At 36.1% G+C, this 25,893-nt stretch overlaps 1 protein-coding gene across 1 annotated transcript; it reads right to left on the bottom strand.

Annotated features, from left to right (window-relative positions):
• On the bottom strand, positions 1-18,243 carry tppp3 (tubulin polymerization-promoting protein family member 3). The gene is made up of 4 exons (XM_030160090.1): positions 18,112-18,243; positions 7,917-8,116; positions 6,832-6,985; positions 1-967 (listed from the first exon to the last, which is right to left on the bottom strand). The coding sequence occupies exons 2-4, from the start codon at positions 8,102-8,104 to the stop codon at positions 773-775; spliced, it is 537 nt and encodes a 178-aa protein (XP_030015950.1). The 5' UTR covers positions 8,105-8,116; positions 18,112-18,243; the 3' UTR covers positions 1-772.
• Positions 18,244-25,893: the final 7,650 nt, after the last annotated feature.

The raw sequence follows: 25,893 nt of genomic DNA, 5'->3' as shown, positions 1-25,893 counted from the left end.
CTGACGCGCAAGTTATACGTCACACTAAACGCTGTGTCACCGCCCCTTTGATTCCGGAATGCAGGTCCACTGTGTAAAAGTCCAGCCTGTCTCACCTCTGTTTGTTACTCCTTTGGCTTGGATGTGGAGATCAGACAATGGTGGGAAAAAAAGTGGGATCACCATCTCATTTTTTTCCCGTGATCTCTGTGTAAAAGTGTCTTTAGAGGCATTAATGAAAATACATACATGAAGGCAGGAAAAAGATGAGAAATATGTGTAAAAGCTGTAGTTTTTGATGCTATAATAATACTCATGTTGTGTTAATTAGTGTTGTAGTGGAGGGACGTGGACAGTATATGAGTCGGAAGGTGCAGGGACAGAGGCTGAACAGGAAGTGATGTCAGACTTTGGCTCTACATGGACACCTGGTTGTGTTTGGTTGGTTACAGGTGAAGCTGAATGGATCCTGTCACCTCTGTTTGTTCGTTGAGTTTACTGTTTGGATCAGAACCTCAGTGCATCTCAGACTTCACACTGAGCATGAGGTGAGCTCAGCAGGTCCAGTTTCAGCCCAGGAGGATCTGACCTCTGACCTCCAAACAAAGAGCCGCCCGCCAAACCTCCACACACGCACACACACATACATACACACACACACATACGCACACACTTGTACACACAGCTATGGGGTCAAAGTTCAAGGTTTGGTCCAGAACTAAGTGCTGTAGAAGAGCTAAACTTCCTGTAGGATGGCAGTAGGGCGCCCCCCTGTGGCTCCACCCTCCACCCGTTATTTCTCTCCCTTCACTTTGGTGTCGTACGTCCCGGCGTTCTTGTATGCGCCCACGTAGCCCGTGTTCTCCACGATCTCCTCCCTGCCTTCGCGACCTCTGCCCTTTCCGGTCTCGTCGAAACGCTCTTTGTGAGATCCGGTGTATTTGGACGTGTCGGTCAGTCGGTCCACCGCCGCCGTCTTCGCCACTTTCTAATGGAAAAGAAAACAAGACTATTTAGGATTTTTTTTTTTTTTTTATGTAACTGAGTACTAAAGGTTCACTGGATATAGGTGGTTGTGATAAATAAAACACCATGAATGCTGGGTATAAGTTGAAATTTATTATTATTATATTGATATTCATATAAAATAATAATTGCTATATAGAGATCATAAGGAATAGAGATTGGGGGTATGAGTATATAAGTTTTTACTTCTTCCTACTCCTTTTTGAGCATGTTTAATTTCATTTATTTTATTTTATTTCTTTTTTCTTTTGTTTATTTTTCAACCTTTTATGGATCATTACTGATATTTTATTGGTTGATTTTGTTTTGATTTCACTCTCTACATGTACAAAATAAAGATTTCAATCAATCAGTCAAAAAACGTGAGTCCCGTTTTACTGTTTTTCTTTCTCTCCTCACTTTACAACACAACAACCAACATACTTTACGGCAGCTCATCTGTGAACCCTAAGGGCCAAAAAACCAACAACAATAACCCCATCAAAGGGATCCACAACAGTCAAGTACAAACAGTAAAAGAACCCACAGACAGAACACACCCACAATACAATCACCAACATACTTTACGGCAGCTCAACAGCAAGCCCCAAGGGACAAACTTCTCAAAAGAAACGAGCATAGAATTGTGTGTTACATAAATAATTCTAAACTTCAGGTTAAATCTTTCTTTAACCCATAAAGACTCAGAACCATTTTTTGTGGTGACTTGCAAATCAGTTTCTCTCTACATTTAACCACTACCAAGGGATTTATCATAACTTATTATATTATTATTCTTTATATTTTTTCAGTGAAAATCATGTCTTTTCCTATATTTAATTTACTGACCATGTAGGTGTTAATAAAACCTCAGAGTAAATTCAAAGGTAAAGTAGACTGAAAGAAACATTACCTTTTCCGCAAAATATATAATATCATTAATTTCTACATAAAAACAAGCATTTACATCCACTGTCATTTGTCAAACTGCATGGATTTTATTAGTGAAACCAATGTTACAGAAGATGACGGTGTTCCCACATTCACTACAGAGATTATGGATACATCCAAAAAAGATATATCATGCTGCTGAAAAGCTGACACACTGCATTTTACTTGCATTATTTCACTGAACTGGATTCGAGGTAAAAAATTTGTTAAACATTTTGGGTCAGTAGATGGTTTTGGGTGTTTGAGGGTTAAAACAGTAGTTTGTCTTTGTACATCTACATATAGCAGAGTGGATTCAGCTCATATGACATGAACATGATATCAGATGACAAAGGTCAGTAATGCTGCGAATGTTAAGTTAACCCATAAAGACTCAGTGCTACTTTTGTATCTGTTCCCAAATGAATTTAACTCTCTTTTCAGCCTTTTTAAAGTGATTTATCACCATTTATTATAATATTATCCTCCGTATTCTGCATTTTTTCCTGTGAAAATCATGTATTTTCCTATATTTAACTCACTGATCATGTAGAAGTTCATTAAAGCTAAGAGTAAGTTCAAAGGTTATTAAAACAAACAGAGAAAGTGGAAGAAAAAGTGACTTTTTCAGCAAGGATATCATTAACTGAATGGAAAAATAAGTGTCTCTATCCACTGTCATTGATCCAACTCCATGGGTTTTACTGGTGAATCAATGTTGTAGAAGATGATGGTATTCCCACGTTCACTACGGAGCCTCTGAATGTCCAAATGGGTCATATCCGATGACCATGAAAAGATGACAAACTGTATTTTACATGAATTATTTCCATGCATTGATAGAATTAGTAGATCAGCAGGTATTAAACAGTTTAGATCAGTAGATGCTTTTGGTCGCCAGTGGCTGTTTGGGTCTTTATGGGTTAAAAAGTGCCTTTATTACAACATGATTATGTTACTGCAGCCTCATATCATCATTTTCCATGCCTTTAAATGTGGTATATGTAAGTTTTATTCTGGAGGACAGAGGTCTGACCCAAAGGAAGATGCGAGAACACATTAAAAATACCAACAGGAAATTCAAAAGGCAAAATTGAATGTGTATCCAATAATCTGTTCGGATACAGAATACATTTTTAATACCAGCTGGAAGTGGATTTCTTTGTCTCGTGCACAAGAAAATGTGGGAAAATGTCTGTATTTTAGAAATCCAAGCTTGTAGAATCGCAGACGTTTAAAAGAAGATAGAGACATAGTGGCTCACTCTGCTTTCACTACAGTCAGCAAACAGCAGTTCAACGTTACATCACCTTTGGCTCGTCTCTCATGTTTCATCATTTAGACTCATTTAACAGGAAACAAGTCCGGAGTTGCTCCTCCGACACGCTCATTACTCTGCTCATATATCATGACCGCAGCTGTCAGCCAATCGTAACCTCTTAATTAAAAACCCAGAGCACTTTGTAAATATTTGGACACTCGGGGCGTTCAGATGAAAGTGGGTTCTTACTATGACGATGATGTCATGAGAGCGAGTTTTGGACGGAGCCAAGGGTGAAGCTCTTCAACTCATCCAATGCCTTTCACTCAACGTTCACACAGAACATTCAGAACAATGAATGAAATACTCACATTTAGGGAAACATGAAAGCTACAACAAGCAATTTACAACCTAATTCCCTGCAGTCAGACACACACAGGGCATGCTGGGTAGTTTTGTCTGGCTTGTTGTAGTATGTAGAATCCTTCCACTGGATAATTTACTACACTGATTTAACCCTTTAGTTAAACTCATTTTAGTTCAGGGGCCACAATATTTCAACCCAATTTGACTTCAAACGGGTCAGACCAGTAAAATATTAGCATAATAACCTATAAATAATGACATTCAAATTTTTCTCTTTGTTTTAGTGCAAAGAAAGTAAAATTACTTGATAAAAATTTTTGCATTTACAAGCTGTCCTTTCACAAAAAATGTGAATAACTTGTACATCCATGAACAACCTGAAATTTCTTCAAAAAAAAAAAAAAAAAAAAAAAAGCAATTTTAGCAATATTATTCCTCATCTTATCATTTGTGCATGACAACTTCCAGATCACAGTGGGTCTACAAATACACAAAACATTTAGTAACAGGTATCTGGAATAGAAAAGCATTCAACTTTATGATCAAAACAACTTGTCAAGTCTCAAAGAAATCCTTGACTGTCACTGTCTTCTGTGTAGTTTTTTTACTTTGCAAATTCATCCTGTGGGCCTGACTGAACCCTTTGGAGGGCTGGTTTTGGCCCACGGGCTGTGTAGCAAAGCAAACTGTTTCATATGACGTCCATGTTACTGAAACTCCTCATTATTCTTAAGGTCTAGTTGTTTGTTGATGCTGTTCCATCATTGTAGTAATCATTTTTGTGTCATTTTTCATACTCAACAAGGTAAAGTCAAACATCGCTGTGACTTCATATCCTTTTTTGACAAGCTTAATTAAATTTGATTAGATTAGATTAGATGAGGTTAGATTAGATTAGATGAGGTTAAATTAGATTATTTTAGATTAGATTAGATGAGGTTAAATTAGATAATTTTAGATTAGATTAGATTAGGTAGAATATCAAAGGGCGCTTCATATACTTTACGAAGTTACCCTTGGCAAAACAAATTTGTTCAGCACCAAAAGGAGCCAGACTACCATTCTGCTGTTAGGATGCTGGACAAAACAAATAGGAAAAAAAAAAAAAAAACCATAGTGTGAGATACTCCTTGGTAAAATGTCCAAATAAAAGAGGATACACAAGCAAAGGTGTCAGAAAAATGGGCAATGATGACTGGGAATACAGTTGGTGTCGGCTGCTGCCTTATCAGTACAGACAGCTGCCTGTCAGCCAGCTGAGCCCATAAAAGTAAGTAAGTAAGTAAATTTTATTTATAGAGCACTTTTCACAGACAGAGTCACAAAGTGCTTTATCAATTCAAATCAGAATCAAATTAAGTTTACAGAGACCCAACAGAATCCTTCAGGAGCAAACACTTGTGACTGGTGACAGTGGCGAGGAAAAACTTCCCTTTAACGGGCAGAAACCTCGAGCAGACCCAGACTCCTGAAGGATGGCTATCTGCCTTGACCAGTTGGGGTTAAAGAGAGAGAGTAAAGGAAGAGAAAAGAGAGAGCGATAGAGATATAGAGAGACTGGGGGGGGGGGGGGTGACGACACATGGAGTACTTTATGATGAATACATAGAGTGTAATCAGTTTGTGGTGGCCCTGGGTCAGGTGGGAGACTAAAAAGCCTTTTAAAAGAGAAAAAAAAAAAAAAAGATTAGATGAGGTTAAATTTAGATTAGATTAGATTAGATTAGTTTCGACTTTACTGATCCCACAATGGGGAAATTCAATGGTCAAGGCAGCAAGAAAATAAAGTGCAAGAAAAAGTGTTTATGCATAAAGATAGTGCAAAAAACAATCTAAAATAATAATAAAAATAAAAGTAATGAAACTACACAGATTATATACATATTTACAACAGAGTGGGGTGGAATCGCAAAATGTCAGACAAGTTAATATGACTAGACATGTTAATACCTTTATTTGTGGTACAAAGATTCAGAAAACCAACTCTGTGTGAATGATAAGAACTGTGCAGCTGTCACACCACAACTGTTTTGCAGCCTGATACAAAAGAAAAACTCACAGTTCACAAATTTCCACCTAATGTACAAGAGAAGTTTGGTTTAACATTATTTACTCAGATTAAGAGCTGGTTGGATACAGAGTTTGTTGCTGAGGGACATCAGTGTTTCCCATTACTGTAATTACCAAAAGCGTGGCACCACACCACAGTGATAATGTGTCTCTCCACAGTTTCATAATGAACCAAAAATATTTTCACACCTCTCATAATAAGATTAATGAGCTCTGAGGATGTTGTTTTGTGCCGTTGCTTAGGTAAAGGTCTCGCTGACTTCCTCAGTGGCAAATCAACTCCTGCAGGTTAAGGTGGACTGACTCTTAAGGCCAACAGATTGAAATACATTGGCTAAACCAGCAACATTACAGCTGCACACAACCCATAATGCAATGCTTTCTGTAAAAATGTATTTACACATTGATCACAACTCCATGTTCACCAATGGGTGGTTCAACTCAAAGGAAAATTAGGAAGATGCAATCCATAATGAATCATTCCAATCAATTTGCAAATATTAAATCTTTCCAGAGTCATTCACATCTGGTCAAAATCTCTGTATTTTTCAAATATCAAAATATACAGTATATAGCAGAAAACATATTGCAGAGTAAACTTTTTTTTGTAATCTTTGCAGTCCTACAATAAAGTGTTATTATCATTATCATCAACCCCATTTTCATATTAGAAATTGTGTTGTTCATTAATATTATCCTCCCAAGACCCAGTTTTTACAGTACATTTTTAGTTATGTTTGTATGTTGTAACTGTAACTGTGTGTTGTAACTGTGTGTTGTATTTCATGTTGCCTCTTGGCCAGGACTCCCTTGGAAAAGAGGTTCTTTATCTCAATGGGATCTTTTTTTCTTTTTAAATAAAGGTTAAAAGACAAAAAAAAGTTATTTTTATTAATTTTTTTTCAGTGAATGTTCTTTACAGTGGACAGCTTTTTTTTTCGTCAATAAAGCTGTACAATTCTTATCTACAATAAACAACAACTCATGGCTGGGTCTCAGGAGGTTAATATTTCCAAACTATTTCAGCTCCTGAATGAAAATGTTCCACAAATAGGGAAACAAGAGTATAAAACCTCACTGCTCCGAGTCTGCAGTATGTGGTGTGTTCCTGCATGTTCATCTAGTGAGGGGTTAAATGTAGACTGACTGACAAATACAGATACTGAATCACACAATATTATGAAACCTGTGCTGTGGAAATACTAAATCACTGGTCTCACCGTCACGCCGACGTTGGTGGGCTCTTTACCCTCGATGAGCTTGAACATGGACTGCACTGCGTCCTCTTTACTCTGGTCCTTGAACCTCTTTGGTGCCAACATCTCCAGAGCTTTCTGGAATTCCTCGTAGGTTATGACACGGGACGTCTTCTGTCTGTCAAAAAACAACAGGACACAGAAAACATACTGTTACATGACAGTGAACTATGGATGTTTCTGAAATGAATGCTGCAGATATAGAGTCGACTGGGAGGAATGGAAGGTTAGTGGCTTCAGGGAGGCAGAAAATAATAAGAAAATAGAAGACCTAAAAGTAGAATAAATTAGAAATAAAGATAGAACATGACACATTATTAACCCTTTAAGCACCAAAGTCGCAATATTGTGACAAGCAACATAACTGACTGAAACAGACCATAATAGCTCCAGATAGTTTCCAAATCTTGTTAGCACCTCCCACCAATAGAAGGCGGACATGTGCTCCTTTAATCCTAACACCATTTCAGGACATGTTTCTATTCAAAGTACAGAAGAAAATCCAGTTTGAAAGGCATGGTCCTGAGCTGGTTTAGTAAGTAAGTAAAGTTTATTTATTTAAATAAAGTTTATTTAGTTTTAGTTTGGATAGATAAGGACAGATTTGTCTACTCTGCTGCTTGGCTAAAAAGTTACTAAAACTTACTGCATTTTACTTTCTACTAATGTTTAAGTTAATTTATGTTAAGGATAAGATGACAAAAAACAAAAATGTAAAGAAAACTTTCATGTAAATATGTTCAAAGTTCAACTTTACTAAAAGTTAGGTTATCCAATATGGCCGCCACCTCACCACAATATGCAAATTAGATGAGTAAATTAACTCCCACCTCAAACTTTAGGTCATACCCAGTAATTTTTTACATTTCCAGTATGCCTTTATCTATAACCACTTGCAAACTACTGTTTTTTGATATCAAAATTGAATATTTTTGAAAAAAAAAACAACAAAAAAAGAAAAACACGCCTAAAGGGTAAACATAACAGGTTTATCCACTTGTGTCCTTTCACTCAAACAAAAACCTGCGTTAACATGATCGCAGACTCACTTGACTTTAGTGAAAACGATGTCGACGTCGGTGCTGGTGACGTTCTTGCCGTCGATGATCTTGCAGTCTTTGCAGAGTTTGGCCCAGTTCTTTCCGTTCATCTCCTTCCCAGTGGCCTTTGTGTCTCCGTGGATGGCAAACTTCTTAAACGACACCAGGAGCTGCTCCATGTCCATGCTTTCCGCCATGACGGCAAATATCTGCATCACAACAACATCATTTTTCACTGTATTTTAAGAGTCAGAGGAGAGGAGTGATATCTGTCATTATATATGAAACTACAACAGACTGTTATTGGCTGGTAGTGGCTGCAGACACTGGGCTGTGCAGTAATCTGGGTTTTAATGTCATTTTTAAAGACATGGACAACTTCATCATTAAGCAGATTTGTTTTATATTCTTTCAGCTAATGCGTAAATGTTGTGATATCTGTCCAAAAGGAGGCAAAACTACAGTTAGTTTTTAATCAAATTATATCAAACTAGCGACAAACAGATGAAAAAATGAAAATGAAAATATTGAAAAATGAAACAACTGTCCAACTCTGAGTCATTTACAGTTTCTTGCATTTCTATCAATTAATGAGGCTTGTTATTGTCAAATAAGGCAAGAAATGAAATGAATAGCAACAACAAAATGCCATCATATTGCGTAAGAAATCTGGAGACAAAGTGAAAACTTCTAAAAGTAAAATGAAACTAAAAACAGGAAATGCACCGTAATCTTTTTTTCTTTAACCAGAGCTGTTTTCTGTCTTCATGGAGATTTCATCAATTTTTGTTCAGATGATCATCTTTCTAGTTGTTTGGTTCACTTTGACTTAAGAATAAACTGAAAAAATCTTGGTAGTTAAGGGTCCATTTTTATGTCCATTTTTGTAATTCAATCTCTCAAGGATGATTTGACACAAAATCAGGCTCAAATGTTCAGTTGGATTCAAGGAAGGAATGAAATGAAATGAGGTGAAAAGTCTTTGATGGCCAAAGGTCAAAGTTACTGTGACCTTGTGTTCCTTGTAATTTTCACTGTAATGTCTCAGGAACACTTGAGGGGCTTTTCTATTATCTGGCACAATCCTTTACCTGGATTTAGGGGAGAACTGATTAGATTTTGGTGGCCATAGGTCAAAGGTCAAGGATGCTTCAACTTTATTTCTGTCGGTTTTTACAATGCAATATGTCAGAAACAAAAAATGAGGCACAAACGTTCATTGGATGTAAGGATAATGGATGCATCTGTTTTGGTTAAGTTATTCAATACTGTAAAAATGGATGATTGACAGATGCAAAAAAAAAAAAAAAGAGCCACAGGACAGATTGTCAGCATCACAATGACAGTCACTTTTACGTTCTGTGTAAAAAATATATTTTGAAGGTCGCTCACATCGTTCAGAAATGCATTTGCAGCAGAAGGAAGCTACTTTTTTTCTTAGCAGTTAAGGACGAAAACCTGAACAGATGCTATAATTTCAATAAGCGGTGCCAGGCACAACAAACCCCGCCCCTTACATGTATTTCACCCATTATAAGTAAATGGGAATATTTTTAAAAATCATAAAAAATGTGAACTTTGACCTACTTTTCCCAAAATGTAATGGCATCTATTCTGGGTCACTGGCAACCTGTAAACCCAATTTGGTATGAATTGAACCAATAGTTTTGCTGCCAAAGTGTTAACAAACAAACAAACTGAACCAAAAACAATACACCTTGCCTTCCCTTCAGGGGGGAATGCTTTTATGCTCATTACAACTGAGATCTGACCCAAAAAAAAAAAAAAAAAGAATAAAAAATAATACCTTATTTAGGACAACTTTTTATTTCACATTCCTTGAGATAATTTCTTTTGTGCACGGCAAAGCGACTAGACATTGAACTAGACATTGAGCTTCACATCTCAGAGTCTCTACTGACTCGGGACACAAACTATGTCACACAAACTTCACAGCGGCTTCTGTAACTGTGAGATTTGGATTTATTTCTACAAAACAGAAATAAATAATCCCACAGTGTCCGTTTTTGTTTACTGTCCATGTTAATAAGAGCCTCAAGAAGCTGAATCAGGTCTTTTTGTGCATGTATCTGTACTTCTACTGCAGCTTCTTCTCATTATGACAGATTTACAGTCGCGGAAAAAATTATTAGACCATCAAAAGTTATCGAAATCAATGGTTATGCAATCAAGTACTAACTCCTGTGTGTATCATGTGACTAAAAAAGACAGAAAAGAAAACATGGAATGCCTGAAAGCACTGTTTTTGTCAGTACAATGCCATAGATATTGTAAGAGCCAAAAGATGATGGCTAATAAGAATGAATGTTTCTAAGTTTATTTGTGTGAAGCTGCAAATTCTGATTTTCTTTGTTGCTATTTAATGCACCTTCACTGTGTATGTGTGTGGCATGACCTCTCAGCAGTAAGGACAAAGAAAGCTTACAGAGCTTATGAGCATATTGTTTTTTCTACCATCTGACATGAAGTAAATTAACCTTTTTGTTTTAATACATTTTTGGAACGGATTACAGTCTTGTCACTTGCGTCAGAATACTACTCATACGTGATTTTTGGAAACGAACAGAAGATCATTACAGCTATTGATATAAGAACTTAAGTGATTTTGGTTATTATCAAGAAAACAAGAAAAATAGATAGATATCAGCTCTGAAATTAAACTACTATGAGCTATTTTTGTTGTTATCATTATATTTGTCCAAACAAATGTACCTTTAGTTGTACCAGGCATTAAAATGAACAAGAAACTGAATAAAACAAGGGTGGTCTAATCATTTTTTTTTTCCGCTACTGTGTTATTTTCCTGTATTTTCTGTCTGTTTTTTTTAAAAATCTGATTCACTCTGTGTTTCTGGTCACTCTAATGAGCACTTGTGTCGACCATTTACTCTGTTTTCTGAATGAACCACCTTTACCTTCTCTACCTTCTGTGTACGCCTCTGTGTAAATCCAGCTGTTATGGTTTAGAAACCCACTGGACACATGGTGTTTTCTCCCTTTAGGGGTGTGAGACATGACCTCACTCTGCTTCTCAGACTTGTGATTACACACACATTGATGCAATCCCTAACACCCGTTGCCACGGCGACTGAGTCCCTGTGCCCTTTTACATGTATAAATTACAGCTTATATACAATGTGTTTCTGTCCAAACTGTCGTGTTTTCAGTGTGATGATGAGGTCTTTCAAAGTCTAAACCACTCCTTCTGTTAACAGCACAGTGAAGAAGAAGAAGTAAAGTTTGCACACGTCCCTGTTATGTGCGTATTTTCAATTACCTTCTCTAGATTCACCGCCAAGAAGTTAATCAGAGCTGCAGTGACTCACTGGTGTTACTGTTAGTTTGTTAATAACACCGAAGAGAAGATTGAAATTCTGTAAGAAAGCCGAGAGCATGTGTAGTTCAGAGTCTCTCACATACATTTATTAAGGTGTGTGTGTTTAGACTCATATGTAGGCGTCACATTCCAGACCGGCGGGACATTTACAGCTTCACCTCAGTGGGTTCAGCTCTCAGAAAGCAGCAGCTCTGTGCAACATCATCACTTCAGCCTCTTACGTAAAATCATCTCAGTACAAAACTAATACTGAGCAGCAAATTTCAAGAAACATCATATTATGTTCCCAGTCAAGTGTCTCGTTACCCTGAGGAAATTTCTCTTTGATGGGAAACATGAATGTGTGTCAAACTAAAGGAAGATTAAATACCTTCACAATAACACTAACAAGTAAATACACTTAGAAAGCCACTGATACAGCAAAAAAAAAAACAACTGAAAAATCCTATTGAATAAATCAAAAACTAATAAGTTCAATCAAATGTGTCCCCTAATCTTGCATCACGTCTTTCCATCACTATCAATTTATTTTAGAAAGAGATGCCAGTATAAAAATATATTTAACATCAAATTGAATCAAAAGTATAGGCCTATTCAAGCAAGTGTTCATTATTTATTTCCCTGATCAACAAAATCTTTGGTCCACATTTGGCTCCATGTATGTGATGACACTGATCTCCAAGTAAAATGAAAGTAGTGAAACTTTAACAAAGTTTGAGTCACTAATAAAGAAAACTGTATTTAACCCTATAACACCAAATGTATTATATTTGATACATGAGTTTTGAAGCCCTCTACATGATCAGGGTGATATTTTTTTCCTTGAAAAACCTGATGTATACAATTAGATACATGCAATACACAGATAATCCACCAGGGGGAGGAATTCATTCACCAAAGGCCTTTCCAGTGACACTACAAGACTGTCATTAATGAGGAAGGAGGAAGAACTTTGACTATTTTGAAAAGGAATTAACAATTTGTTATACATGTTTGTGTTATTTTATGTTTTTGTTTGTTCAAAATAATATTTGAACATTGAGACCTGATGTATCAAATATGATTCAAAATTGAAAGTCATACATGGAAATTGATATTTGGAAAAAAAAAAGTTTTGGGTTGTTCAGAGGGACCAATAAAAGTTCACAAAAGGTACACAAACTTTTCTGATCCTATGTGACTAAGGTAAGATAAGATAAGATAAGATAAGATAAGATAAGATAAGATAAGATAAGATAAGATTCGGTCAGATTAGGTCAGGTCAGGTCAGGTAAGGCCTTTATTGGCCCACAGTGGTGACATTTGCATTAGTTGAAACAGCAGGACAGTCCAGTGTGGGGTAAGTTGGTAATATTAGTAAAACTCATAACAACAGTGAAAAGACAACTGTATTTAAACTGCATTTAAATTTTGCTTCATCTGGATGGACACTCTCCTAAGGGTCAGATCTCCAGTTCGGTGTGTTCAACTGTACCCACAACACACAGTAAAACACACAGCGACCAGCTTGTTCCCAGGTGTCAGAACACATGTGCATCAAATGCGGACCAGACAGGCCTGATATTAGGTTGGGATTAGTTGTCAAAGCAGAGTGTGTTGTGTTTAAGAGGCTGGACGGTGGCCCGGCTCGCGGGCAGTGGGATTTCCTGGCGGCGTCTCAGCTTGGTGTGTTCAGCAGCTGCTGTCGGACGGTTAGTGGTAGAAAACGGTACAGACATCCACATGCCCTCATAAAATAGCTGGTTATTTGGAGACGGTAATGAGTACCGGCAGGACGTGAGCTACTGCAGGTTTATATGGTTGTTGTAAAATAACTGCAGCCTCTAGGGGGTGCTAGCAGGTTTATCTGTGGTTATTAATCTGATTTAAAACAGCAGCCAGCTTCTGAATGGAGTTTTCTTTACATTTAACTTTTCTAAGTGATTTTTCACCATTGGCTATAATATTATCCTCTGTATTTTGCATTTTCAGTAAAAATCTGGTGTTTTCTTATATTTCATTTACTGATCATGTAGATTTTCATTAAACCTCCGAGTAAATTTAAAGGTTATTATATTAAAACAGAAAAAAATGAATAAAAAGTGATTTTTTTTTTTTTTTTTTGCAAAATATATCCAAATGGGTCATATCTGATGACCATGAAAAGATGACAAACTGTATTTTATTTTAATTAGTGAATCAACAGGTTTTAAACATTTTAGAAAAGATTTCACAGTTAAAGACCTCTGACCATTATGTGGCACTTCTACTCCCAGAGTTAATGAGTGTATTAAATGAAGCCAGAGAGAAGAAGCAACAGATGCAGCTGAATGTGGAGGTGAACAGTGTTTTTTTTAAAGTTATTTTTAATGTGCTAATGATGTGCTAACATATGTATCGTCTGTGTGGAATCTGATCTGTTGTATTTTAAGTAAATGATCATAAGCTTATGATAAATCCAACTTCTAATGACAAGAAAAATAGAAATAGTAGGCGCTTGACTGGGTTAAAAAAACAAAATGTAGATGTATATAAAGAAAACAGGTGCATGAGAAAGAAAAGAGTAAAAAATAACCAACAATTAATGTCACAAAAGCATGGACAACATGTGTTGACTACACAAAGTCTTCATCAGGGCACGAAACACCATCTGATGAACCAGATCTGTTCAAAGCATGCTTTAACTTTTGACCAGGGGTGCCAAACATACAGCTCGTGGGCCAAAGTGTCCAATCTGGTCCATGGGAAAAATTTGTGAAATACAAAAATCATACTGAAGATATTAATAATCAATGGTGTCAAAATCATTTTAGTTCAGGTTCCACATACAAACCAATTTGATTTAAAATGGGTTGGACTAATAAAAGGCAATCATAATAATCTATAAATAATGAGAACTCAAACATTTTCTCCTTGTTTTAGTGTAAAAAAGTTAAATTAAATGAAAAGATTCACATTTACAAACTATACTTTCACAAGAAATGTGAATAACCTGAACAAATATCAACAACATTAAATGTCTTCAGAAAAATAAATGCAATTTTCACCATATTCTGCCTGTTACTAAATGTTTTGTGAATTTGTAGCTCCACTGTGATCTGGAAGTTGTAATGCACACGTGTAAACGATAAACTGAGGCAGAATATTGTTTTTATTATTTGTTTTTATTATTTCTTATTTTTCTGAAGAAATTTCAGGTTGTTCGTGGTTGTTCATGTCATTCACATTTTATAAGGGACAGTTTGTCAATGTCAACATTTTCATAATGTAATTTTACCATTTTCACACTAAATGATGGACAAAACTTTGGAGTTGACATTATTTGTAAGCTATTATGTTATTATTCTACTTGAGATCATATTTGGCTGAATGTGGCCTAAACTAAAATCAGTTTGACACCCCTGCTCTTACAGGAGCCGAACCTCAGTAGCTTTTACATTGGTCAAATAGTCACTATGAAAATACATTTGGAATCTATTACTCACTGACGAATCATACAACCCAAAAACAAAATGACATCGATAAAACCAACAGACGTCCATAACCACCAGAGTTAATGCGTCGAGTTGATTCCTCTGAGAAGTTCAGGTTTCACACTGTTTTCATTTCTGGCAGCTGGCATTGTTTTTAGTCATCTGACAGAATCTGATATGAGAAGGAAGAACACTGGAGCTTTAGTCTGACATCCAAAGGGTCAACAGTAGTTAGAACACTCACAGAGAGCCCACATGTAGAGATTTGATGCTCGTCTTTGTCATAAAGGAGAATATCAGGAGTTATGGATGATTGTTCTGGTAAAATCAGCATCATGGTGCATCAGATAAGGCTGGATCACTCACACTGGGACTGGACAATATCTGCCTCATTGATTTGGATGTTTTTCTGTTGTGTCAATGATGTGAGATATCAAAAAAGTTATTTCATAGACTTGTATAGCTGAATTTATTGAGATTTTTTTTTTTTTTTTAACTTTACTTGTTGGAATAAATGACGACATAGTCATACAGACACATTACATTATTTTAACTTAATGTATTTGTGTATTCATAAATATATGTTTAACCCATAAAGACCCAAATATCCACCAGAGACCAAAAGCATCTACTGATCTAAAACGTTTAATAACTTTAGAGCCACTAATCCTATCAATACATATAAATAACTGGTGTAAAATAGAGTTGGTCATCTTTTCATGGTCATTAGATATAATCCATTTGGACGTTCAGAGGCTCCGTAGTTACCATGGAAACACCGTCATCTTCTACAACATTGATTCACCAGTAAAACCCATGGAGTTGGATCTATGACAGTGGATGGAGACACTTAGTTTATGTTCAGTTAATGATAGATTTTACTGAAAAAGTCACTTTTTCTTCAGTTTTCTCTGTTTTTGGTATAATAACCCTCAAATGTAATATCAGCATGATGATTAAAATATATGATCAGTGAAATAAATACAGGAAAATACTGAATTTTCACTGAAAAAATGCAAAATGGAGAGGATAATAATATGATAAATGATGAAAAATCACTTAAGAAAAGTTAAATAGAGAGAAAAAAATATATTTGGGAACTGACACAAAAAGTAGCATTGGGTCTTTATGGATGAACTTAACTTAAAGCAGTGTATGACTTTCATCACACATTTTTTTTTTTTTAATTTATAAAACCCCAGTGATATCCTAATTGTCACTAATCCATTAGTCTTTGCATGATTACGCTCCTGAATCACCTCCGTCACGGTGAAAAACTTCGAAGATGAATCCGTCATAAACACAGTCCGCTTGTTTACATAACAAACCAAACGTCACTCAGGCCTTTTCGGAAATTTTGTCGCAAAGTGCATTGTAGGAATGGGAATGTATGCTTGTGAGGCGTGTATGATAAAACTACACTATGACATATTCTGAAAATGCCATGAAACTGACATGTAAGTTTTTCACGATCACACACTCTGTATTATAAGATGAGAGCTGACTTACAATGATTCTTTCCATTTCTTCTGACCCGTTAGCGGACACGCTTCCAGTGCTCGTTGTCTCCATGTTTGTTTTGGTCTTGCCCCAAATCTCGCCCTCGTTTTCAAAAATGACGTCACATCTCACATCACTCGGCTTTTTTTAGCTCATAAACAAACATTGAAGACGGCGCAATTTTCAAATCATGAAAATGATGCGAATTTACATCTCAATCGAGTGTTTCATCACGTCTTACTGCGTGTCTCAGATAAATAGGTACTTGTACTGATGTATTGTGCGTGTTTTCACATAATTTTTTTTGACCAGATGTGTGATGAAAGTCATACCTTGAACTGAACTAAACTAAACTAAACTAAACTAAACTAAACTAAACTAAACTAAACTAAACTAAGCTAAACTAAACTAAACTAAACTAAACTAAGCTAAACTAAACTAAACTAAACTAAATTAAAATAACTGAACTACACTAAACTAAACTAAACTAAACTAAATTAAAATAACTGAACTGCACTAAACTAAACTAAACTAAACTAAACTGAACTTAACTAAACTAAATTAAACTGAACTAAACTAAACTGAACTAAACTAAATTAAACTAAACTAAACTAAACTGAACTTAACTAAACTAAACTAAATTAAACTGAACTAAACTAAACTAAACTGAACTAAACTAAATTAAACTAAACTGAACTAAACTAAACACACCAAACTAAACTACACAAAACTAAACTAAACCAAACTAAACTGAACTGAACTGAACTGAAATTTACTTTACTTTACTTTACTCTACTTTACTTAACTGTATAGAATCTTACATCTATCAAGCAAATCTATTCTGAAAATTTAATCAATAAAAATTAAAGTTGACGCTTAAACTAATAAATTGTGTGAAATAAGCTTTGGACTGTGAATTGACTTCATCATATTAGAGACAAACTAATAACACAATAATTAAACTGTATTTAATTTTCACCTCCCGCTCTCCTTGACTTAATAAAACCGGTAGATCCACATGCAGATCCACACAAACCCACAGCCTGTGAGTGTTTCAGATTCAGCGTGTAATATGTACACATGGGTGTGTTGGCATTCATGCCTGAGTCAACACTTCATTTAACAGCCGACATGTCTGTTTCACCAGAAAAACAAATACTGACAATATGATTTGCCACTTCACTGCAAATCCCAAAGAACAAACACAATTTTGCTCTATTGGCCTGATAACATCGTAAAAAACCCCAAAAACAAATATATTCACGCACACTGATTCAAAGCTACACAACTCACTGAAAACACCATCTAAGAGTAGTAGAAGTAAAGACATACTCTCTTCAGTCTCAAAGTCATTATTAAATTGTAAAATATTACAGCATAGAAGAAAATTTTCTCAGTAATATGAACAAATCCTACTTGTATTGTGTAAAATCAAATGCACTATGTAAGGTAATGTAATGTAACCTAAAAATGTTTCATAAATATCAACAAACTAGTCTATTTTCAGTTTTCTGATGATGGATTTTCCAGTGAATCCAACAGGGTTTTAACAGACTTTAGTGCATTTCTGGAGGAAAAGGTGAAATTCAGTCTATAAAGCAAAAATTTCAGCCTTCATTTTATCTCAAATCATTAAAAATTGGAGAAATATTTTTTCTTCCAGCCTGGAAAACTGTAAATCAAACACTGTAAAGAATCTCAAGCAGCAACACCAATGCAAAAAAGTCCAAAATGTTGTGGAGTAGAAGCTGAAGCTGCAGAAAACTGGAATATTCACATTTTAAATTCATTCCACACTGATACCAACATTATTTTTTACATTTTGCATCCATTGCATGTATTTCTTCTCAGTAATATTAAAAATACAAACATGCATCACTGTGCAGCGTCTTACCTGTGCGTCCTCTGTCTGTCCTCGTCACCTCTGCCTCTGTCTTGGACTTCTCTTCTTCTTCTTCTTCTTCTTCTTCTCTCTCTCTCTCTCTCTCTCTCTCTCTCTCTCTCTCTCTCTCTCTCTCTTAGTTGTGGCCGCTGCATTAAAATGAGCTTTAAAGCGCTGAGGGCTTGTTATCATCTGTTTATCCCGTCACCATGACGACATCCTGTCTAACATCAGGGGAGGGCAGTAAAACGAAGGGAGGGTGAGGGATGGAGCAGAGATGAGGGATGGAGACGGCGAGTGGGGGGGTGGGGGTGGGTGATGGCGTCTGTCAGCGCTCTGGGCTGCAGGTAAAAGGTCATAGGTCAGAGGTCGCCTTCATTCATTACACCTCTACATGTAGCAAACACAGGGTTTCAGTGGACGTTAAAACGCAACAAAGGAAGGAGAAGCGGGTCAAACATCTGTGCGAGGACAAGCAGAAAACAATAGAGAATAAACTATTCAGAGAAAACTGGAGGATCTCATGTTAAGGTATTGAGCATATGTGGTGGTATTTTTAGTACATTTTAGGCACTGGGTCTTAAATGTTTACAGAAATGATATTTTACGCTTGCTTGTACAAATGGGACTGCACACAGTTTTGCTGAATGTGTATAATGACAATAAAAACATTCTATTCTATTCTATTCTATTCTATTCTATTCTATTCTATTCTATTCTATTCTATTCTATTCTATACTGAACTGATGTAACTGATGTGTTTTTTTAAAGATTCCATGCATCTCTACTGGGACATTTGTCACATCTAAAATATGATATTTTAGAAATGGTTCAACAGAGTCAAATTTTGGACAAATATTCACTTGGAGGAAGTGAAGGAATTTTGTAGTGCAGAGGTCAAAGGTCACAGTCACCACAAAACAAGTATCCGGTCATATAGAGCTGAAGCCCCGCCCCTTCCAGCTGTGTCCCATGAGACCTTATTTCAGAAAAAAAAGTGTACTGGAGATTAACCCTTTCATGCATGAATGATTTTTACTGAGTGCTTTTATTCCTCTTTAGGCATGAAAAAAACAATGCCATTGATTTTTTTTTTTTTTTTTTAATCAATGTATTTTTCATGAAGTTACAAAAATGTCCAATCAGCTGGACACCATGCGTTTAATTTTTGAGGCAAAAAAACCCATCATCAGAAAGTGAAAACTATGAAATAAAACCATTTTTCATGCAGATAATCTGATGTTTTCTAACATTTTAACATACTCTAATACTAGTTATTACTCACTTCATGGAGATAATATGCAAAAAAAAAACCTTTTTGATTACAAAAACTTTTAAATTACAGTTTAATAACAATTAGTTATTGATTTACACTAAAACATATTTCTGCAGATCAGGTTAATAAAGAACAGCAAAGTTACAGTAATGGTATGAATTGCAGTGTATGTGATGGTGTTGTGTTGGATGATACGAAACTAAAACAACAAAACCCATGAAAATACGAGAGAACAGCTGTAGAATAGCTGTCCACTGTAGTGACCAGTATGCATGAAAGGGTTAAGATAAGATAAGATAAGATAAGACAAGACAAGATTTTATTGATCCCACCATGGGGAAATTTCACAGTTGGCAGCAGCAAAAAAAACAACAAAAACAAAAAAAAACAATCTTTTTTGCAGCTGCCTTTTTTAAGTTATGGGTTTTTTTGTTTTTCTTTTTCTTTTTGTCTTTCCTTTTTTTTCTCTTTGTTTTTTACTTCTTTGTAAATGTCTGAAAATATGATAAAATCAATTAAAACTTAAATGACAAAAAAAAAAAAAAAAAAAAACGAAAAACAGTTGGCAGCAGCAAATACAAAAATAAAGTGCAGGGAAGACAGGGTGAAAATATACACTTGTGAAAGATGAAATTGGGGAATCAAAATCTGAATTAAAAAAATAAATAAATAAAAATAAAAAATCCGGAAATGAAAACTCAAACTGCTGTCACCTTAATCACTCTTACATTTCTCTATCAGTATTCTGTCTCTTACCACTTACACGGTAGTACTATGTAGTTGTGTCATCCCGTTTCCGTGACGACCGAGTTGTGTGTTTGTTCTGGGCTGGTCACAATAAGGTCTTGTCCACGTTACATGTGACTGATGTGAACCCGGCCCCCGATGAGGTCAGAGTCAGGGCAGGGCTGTAACAACACACACACACACACACACACACACACACATACTGGGTCGGATCACAGCGTAAATAGTTTGTTTAGCTTTTCTGAAGTGAATGGGAACAATGGTCCGCTGGGAAAACCGTCTGTGTGTGAGCGTGTTGAGAGATTTACTGACAAACACCAACGCTCAGAGTCCACGGCAGGATATGAGCTTATGTCAGAGCTGGAGCACTTCACCATTAGATCATGTCATAAATGTTCATGTGTCAGAAATTACAGCATCAGTTTGAGACTCTTGGTAAATGTAATTTGGGGTTGATTTAGAGGAGGGTTTATTGGTGGTGTGCAGAGGGTGGGAGGTCCGAGTCCTGTTTAACGGTGCGTTAGATTGAGCGCATTAACAGCCTGAACTGAAGATGAAAACATCCCATAGTTTGCCAGTGTGGACCATTTGGATCCATTCATCCTCATTCATTGTGGCTTTAAATGTCCAAACAGGACATGTGATCAAACAGCACAGTCTGTCATGGGTTTTTAGTTTAGTTTGACAAAGCGATCATAATATCATCAGATTTTAGACAGAACCCCAGTCTCTTGGCTTCTGCAACTGGCAAGAGCTAAAGCCGGATAAAACCAAGATGTGACCCCCAGTAGAAGTAAGTTTTAGGAAAAGACATAAAAGCACTAGAAAAATCTAAATCTTACCAAGTGTATTTTTCTCATTTCTAGTCCAAATATCTCATCACACTTAAAATAAGACTTTTCAGTGAGATATAAGAACTGATTTTTAGACAACAGATCTGGAAAATCTTATGTCAAGTAATCTTACCAAGATAATTTTCACTTGTTCCACCCGCAGATTTTTTTTCACTTGAATTAAGCAAAAAAACAAAAAACAAAAAATCTTGAATTAAGCAAAAAAAAAAAATCTGCCAATGGAACAAGTGAAAATTAACCCTTTCATGCACAGCAGTCACTGCAGTGGACAGCGATTCAAAGCTGCTCTCTTGTATATTCATAGATTTTGTTGTTTTAGTTCCCTATCAGCTAGCACATTGGGCGCTCTTGCATCATCCCATACAGTGCCATTACTGTAACTTTGCTGTTCTTGCTAAACCTGATCTGCAGTAATATATTTGAGTGTAAAGCAATTGCTTATTTACTTTTTTTTTTGCATTTTATCTCCATGAAGTGAGTAATGATTAGTATTAGATTATGTTAAAATGTGACAAAACATCAGATTAGCAGCATTAAAAATGTTTTTATTTCATAGTATTCACACAGTATATTAGTAAATACATGTTTCTTTGCTTCAAAAATCAAATGCTGAGTGGACAGTTTTTGCAACTCCATGTAAAACAGTTTCATAAAATATTTTTCAATCGCATTGTTGTTTTTTTTTTATACCTAAAGAGGAATTAAAAACACCCAGGAAAGAAGATTCTCATGACTCATTCATGAAAGGGTTAAAAAAAAAAAAAAAGGTTGTTCAGAAGGACCAATAAAGGCTCCAGTTTCAAAGAACTGGAATTTTCTGTCATTGATTTAATGGTTCAGGCTTTACAGGGTTAACCATGAACTCAGTGCTCATTTCAGTTTATTCACATGAAAGAGTTGTTGTTTTGAAGGGATTGGAAGTGGTCACACATGGAATCAGTCCTCACATTCAGTTTTTCATCCTCCCACTGGAAAATCAAGAATAAATCTATTAAGAATCATCAGGCTACTATCCCCAAACACCCGTCCCACCCTTCACCACTCCTCTCACTAACTCCCATCCAACTCTGAACTCATAAAGACGTACACTGTGTTACCACTGATCCTGCTGGACATATTAAAGGTGGGGTAGGAGATGTTTTCCTGAGGCATTTTTTTTACTATATTGTTTAAAATCCCCTTCACACCCTGATTACAACCAATTAATGAAATGGTCTAAGACAGAAATAAAAAAATTTAGTCACCTGTGGAACAGACAGGACTGAAAAAACACCATCCAATCATTTTAAGCGGCCAATCGGAATGATTGAATGATGATATGTCGATCAAACTCAACTGCCATTTGTCCCTCCCCCCTCTGTGCGTACCCCTCTTCGTGCACGAATCGCACATTCCCAGAGGCTTGGAGCACTTGTACAGGAAACAAAGCCAGAGCCAGACCTTGGCTATGTTAGCTATATTAGGATGGAAAGTTCGCCAGCAAGTTGTTTTGTCACTAACATAAATCACTAGGGAATGTATCGTTAGCCCGATAGGTATGAACTGGGGCTGTTCTGTTGACAAGTAATAACAGACGGATCTCATGAAATCGTGTTGTATATGACGCCAGTTTATTGCATTTGGAGTGCTATACGTACGCATTTTCATCCTTTCGCATGTTATTTAACACCATTTGATGGCATGTCAATGCGTTAGCTGCTAATTGAGCTAATTGCTAACCCTAAACCTAACCACTAATCATCCTAGCCACTAATTGCTCTAATCGCTAATTGCGCTAATTGCTAACCCTAACCGATAATCCCGCTGGCCGCTAATCATGCTAATGGTGTGTTATTTTATGTGGTGTAAATATACTGAAATAGGTGAAAGCTTATAATGCAATATAAACAATGTAATGTAATTCGTGATATCATGTTGAATATAACAATAAAATGCACAGATTACAGCGAATTGATGCAGTGTAGCGCTCATGAACCTTCAGGAACAAGAAAAGTGCTCTCCAGTACTCTGGAGGTGTGGCTTCGGGGGAAAGTCTGAGGAAAGGGGTTTGGACTTTTGAATTGTGTATTTTCCAAATGTAGCTTGCGCGATCCATTTTTCCAGGATCTCCTATCCCACCTTTAACAGTCTTACTGATTTTGCTCCTATTTATTACAGATACCATACCATACCATACCATACCAACTTTATTTATAAAGCACTTTAAGAACTTTACAGCAGGCCAAAGTGCCTGAATGATGATGATGATGAATACCAAACAATGAAGCAAAAGGTTAGAATACTGAACATAAATGATCAATAAAAAAAAGAATCAGTATCTTTTTCTAAGAAGCAAAAGTGTTCTACCCTCTTCTTGTGCATTAAATTAGCATTCAAATCCCACAGCAAATAGGGTCCATAAATACATGTATTTATTTACAACTTCAATAAAATGACCATCTATAGCAATTTGTTTATGTGTTTTCCTGCTGGCTCATACATGATAGATCATTTCTTTAGTTTTGTATCCTTGTGCAATCACTTCCAATTATGTGCAATAACCCCGTATAATGTGAATTATGTGCAATAAGTTCATATTTTTATAGACTTGCTCATAGGTATACATACTGATAATGTTGCTAATATTGTGTCTATTCATATTTTATGTCTGGTTTTATGTCATTCTACTTTTAGTTCTATTATTTTAGTTTTTGCACAATTTTATATTCTGTTTTTTTTTTTATTTTACTTTTTATTCTTTGTAATTTTGTATTTGCTCTATTCTTATTTTCTGACATTGTTTTTTTATGCATATCGTTTCACTGACTTGCACTTTCACTGCACATACAATGACAACAAAGGCTATTATGATTCTAATTTCTTGGTATTCAACTGAAGGAAGAAGAAGTTACTCTGCATAATTTGCCAAAAGACAAATAAAGAAATCTCACATTTAGATGCTGCAAAATTTCTGCATTTTTTGCGTGAAAACTGACTTAAAACAGTGAACTATGTAAAGAGTGACCGGCTGATTTTGGTCTGAATTGAACCATCTATTAACAGTTGCAGAGCCTCTGATGATGGTGTCCTGAAGCAGCTGTGGTGGAACTGGGCGTCTGCCAGTGAAACATGAAGCAGGAAGGTGATGAAACGTTGAATAAAGAACTGAGTGTGTGTTCGTTTCTTTACTCCCAGCGATCTGGTGTCGCCACGGGAACCACATGAGGACAAATCTGTGTGTGTGTGACATACTTCTCATCGCTGCTCCTTTTGATTGACGCTGTTGTGATGTTTTAGTGGCTCGTTGCCGTGGTGACCCCCTCCACCTCCTCCTCCTTCTCCTCCTCACTTCCTGGAGGGGCGGGGTGGTAGTAGGTGGGGGCTGATGGCATGTATTAATAACACAACAAGATCAAAACGCTCACACACACAGACGTTATCAGATTATCAGTCGTCAGTGGGATAACAATGAGCCTCTGCCCTCATCGCCGACAATGAACCGGGTTTATGTTCAGGGTCACATCACGTTCTGGACCACCGTGTTGCACAGTCAGACCTGAAACAGCAGATAACAGTGATGTCATGAGTTTGGTGGAAAATGTGAGAGGCAGATTTAATGACATTAACACTGATTAACTAAAAACCAGAAGGGTCAGCACATGTTTTCTATTAAGCTGTTTGGAAGAGAGTTGATGTAAACAGACACAGAGGAGGAGAAAACCTTATTTTCGCTGTCTAAATGTCCTAAAACTGTCCTTGTTGCCTGTTGACAGAAAGTCAAAGTCAGTTTAAATAAGATGGAGTTGAAGTGTAAGAATAAAAGGAAAGAAAGCAGGAAAAACTATTGTGTAATTATTCATTCTTGTTCAGTTTTTAAACAGCTGTACCAAAACAGGATGCTGTAAAGAGAAAAAGATCTAGCTGGTTTAATCTGCTTCAGCTACAACCCATCAGAGATCTGCCTTTTCTGTCAAAATAAACTTGAATTAAAATTTCTATAAATATTCATATAAATACCAGATTTCTTTTTTTCTCTTTCTTTTTGATTTTTCACTCATTTGTTGTTTTTCTACCTGTCTTTCTCTGCACTTTTGTGTATTTTTCTGCCGTTAACTGTAAAATTTCCTCATGGTAGGATAAATTAAGTCATATCTTGTCGTATCGTAAAATTAATAGTGCGAATTAACTAAATTAACACTGTGAGAGAGAAGCAAAGAGGTATAACTGGTACTTTTGTGACAATGGATTTTAGTCCATCATAGTGGAGATAAAGTGCCACTGATGATACCATGGGGGGAAAAAAAAGAAAAAATAAGATTAGGCCTCAGTTTTTAGAAGTAGGTTAAATGTTCTTTGACAGTAGCAAACAGACTAAGAGAAGAGAGGAAATTATGGAGATTTTTGAGAATGGCTTTCAATGCAAAATGGCGCACAGACTAACACTGATGCTTAACTGACACTGTCACAAACTGTTTTTCAGCTGTAGGTCTGATGGAGACCGGAGGGAATGGGTACGGTTACATGACGTTTTTTAAATCCAATTTATTTTTCTAGAAGAAATTAATTCATGACTAAAGTATTTTCTCCTCTTTACATGGAAATGTTAAACCCGAATAAAGGTTTACATGAGAAATGTTTATTCGGTTCTCGCAGCCCTTCTGTTAGCTTAGCTTAGCATAGTCACTGCATTCCCATGGTCACACGTAGCCAGTTTTTTAAAGGTGATTTGTTGTCTTTTGTAAGTGATTTTGTGAAATCCGATTCTCCCTAATTATTTCTTTAGATCCGCGACTTACTGCACTCATACAATCTTGGGACTGTTGTGTTGACGAAAGTTGGAAAATCTTTTTATTGGAAGGGATGCATGCGCTAAACTAGCTTTGCTTTACTGTTTTAGCTTTTCATTAGTTTTTGTTTCCCCAAGATCTTCTTACTGCA

Source organism: Sphaeramia orbicularis, chromosome 3 (genome assembly GCF_902148855.1).
Source record: "Sphaeramia orbicularis chromosome 3, fSphaOr1.1, whole genome shotgun sequence".
NCBI lineage: Eukaryota > Metazoa > Chordata > Actinopteri > Kurtiformes > Apogonidae > Sphaeramia > Sphaeramia orbicularis.
This window is presented reverse-complemented; position numbering and strand designations above follow the sequence as displayed.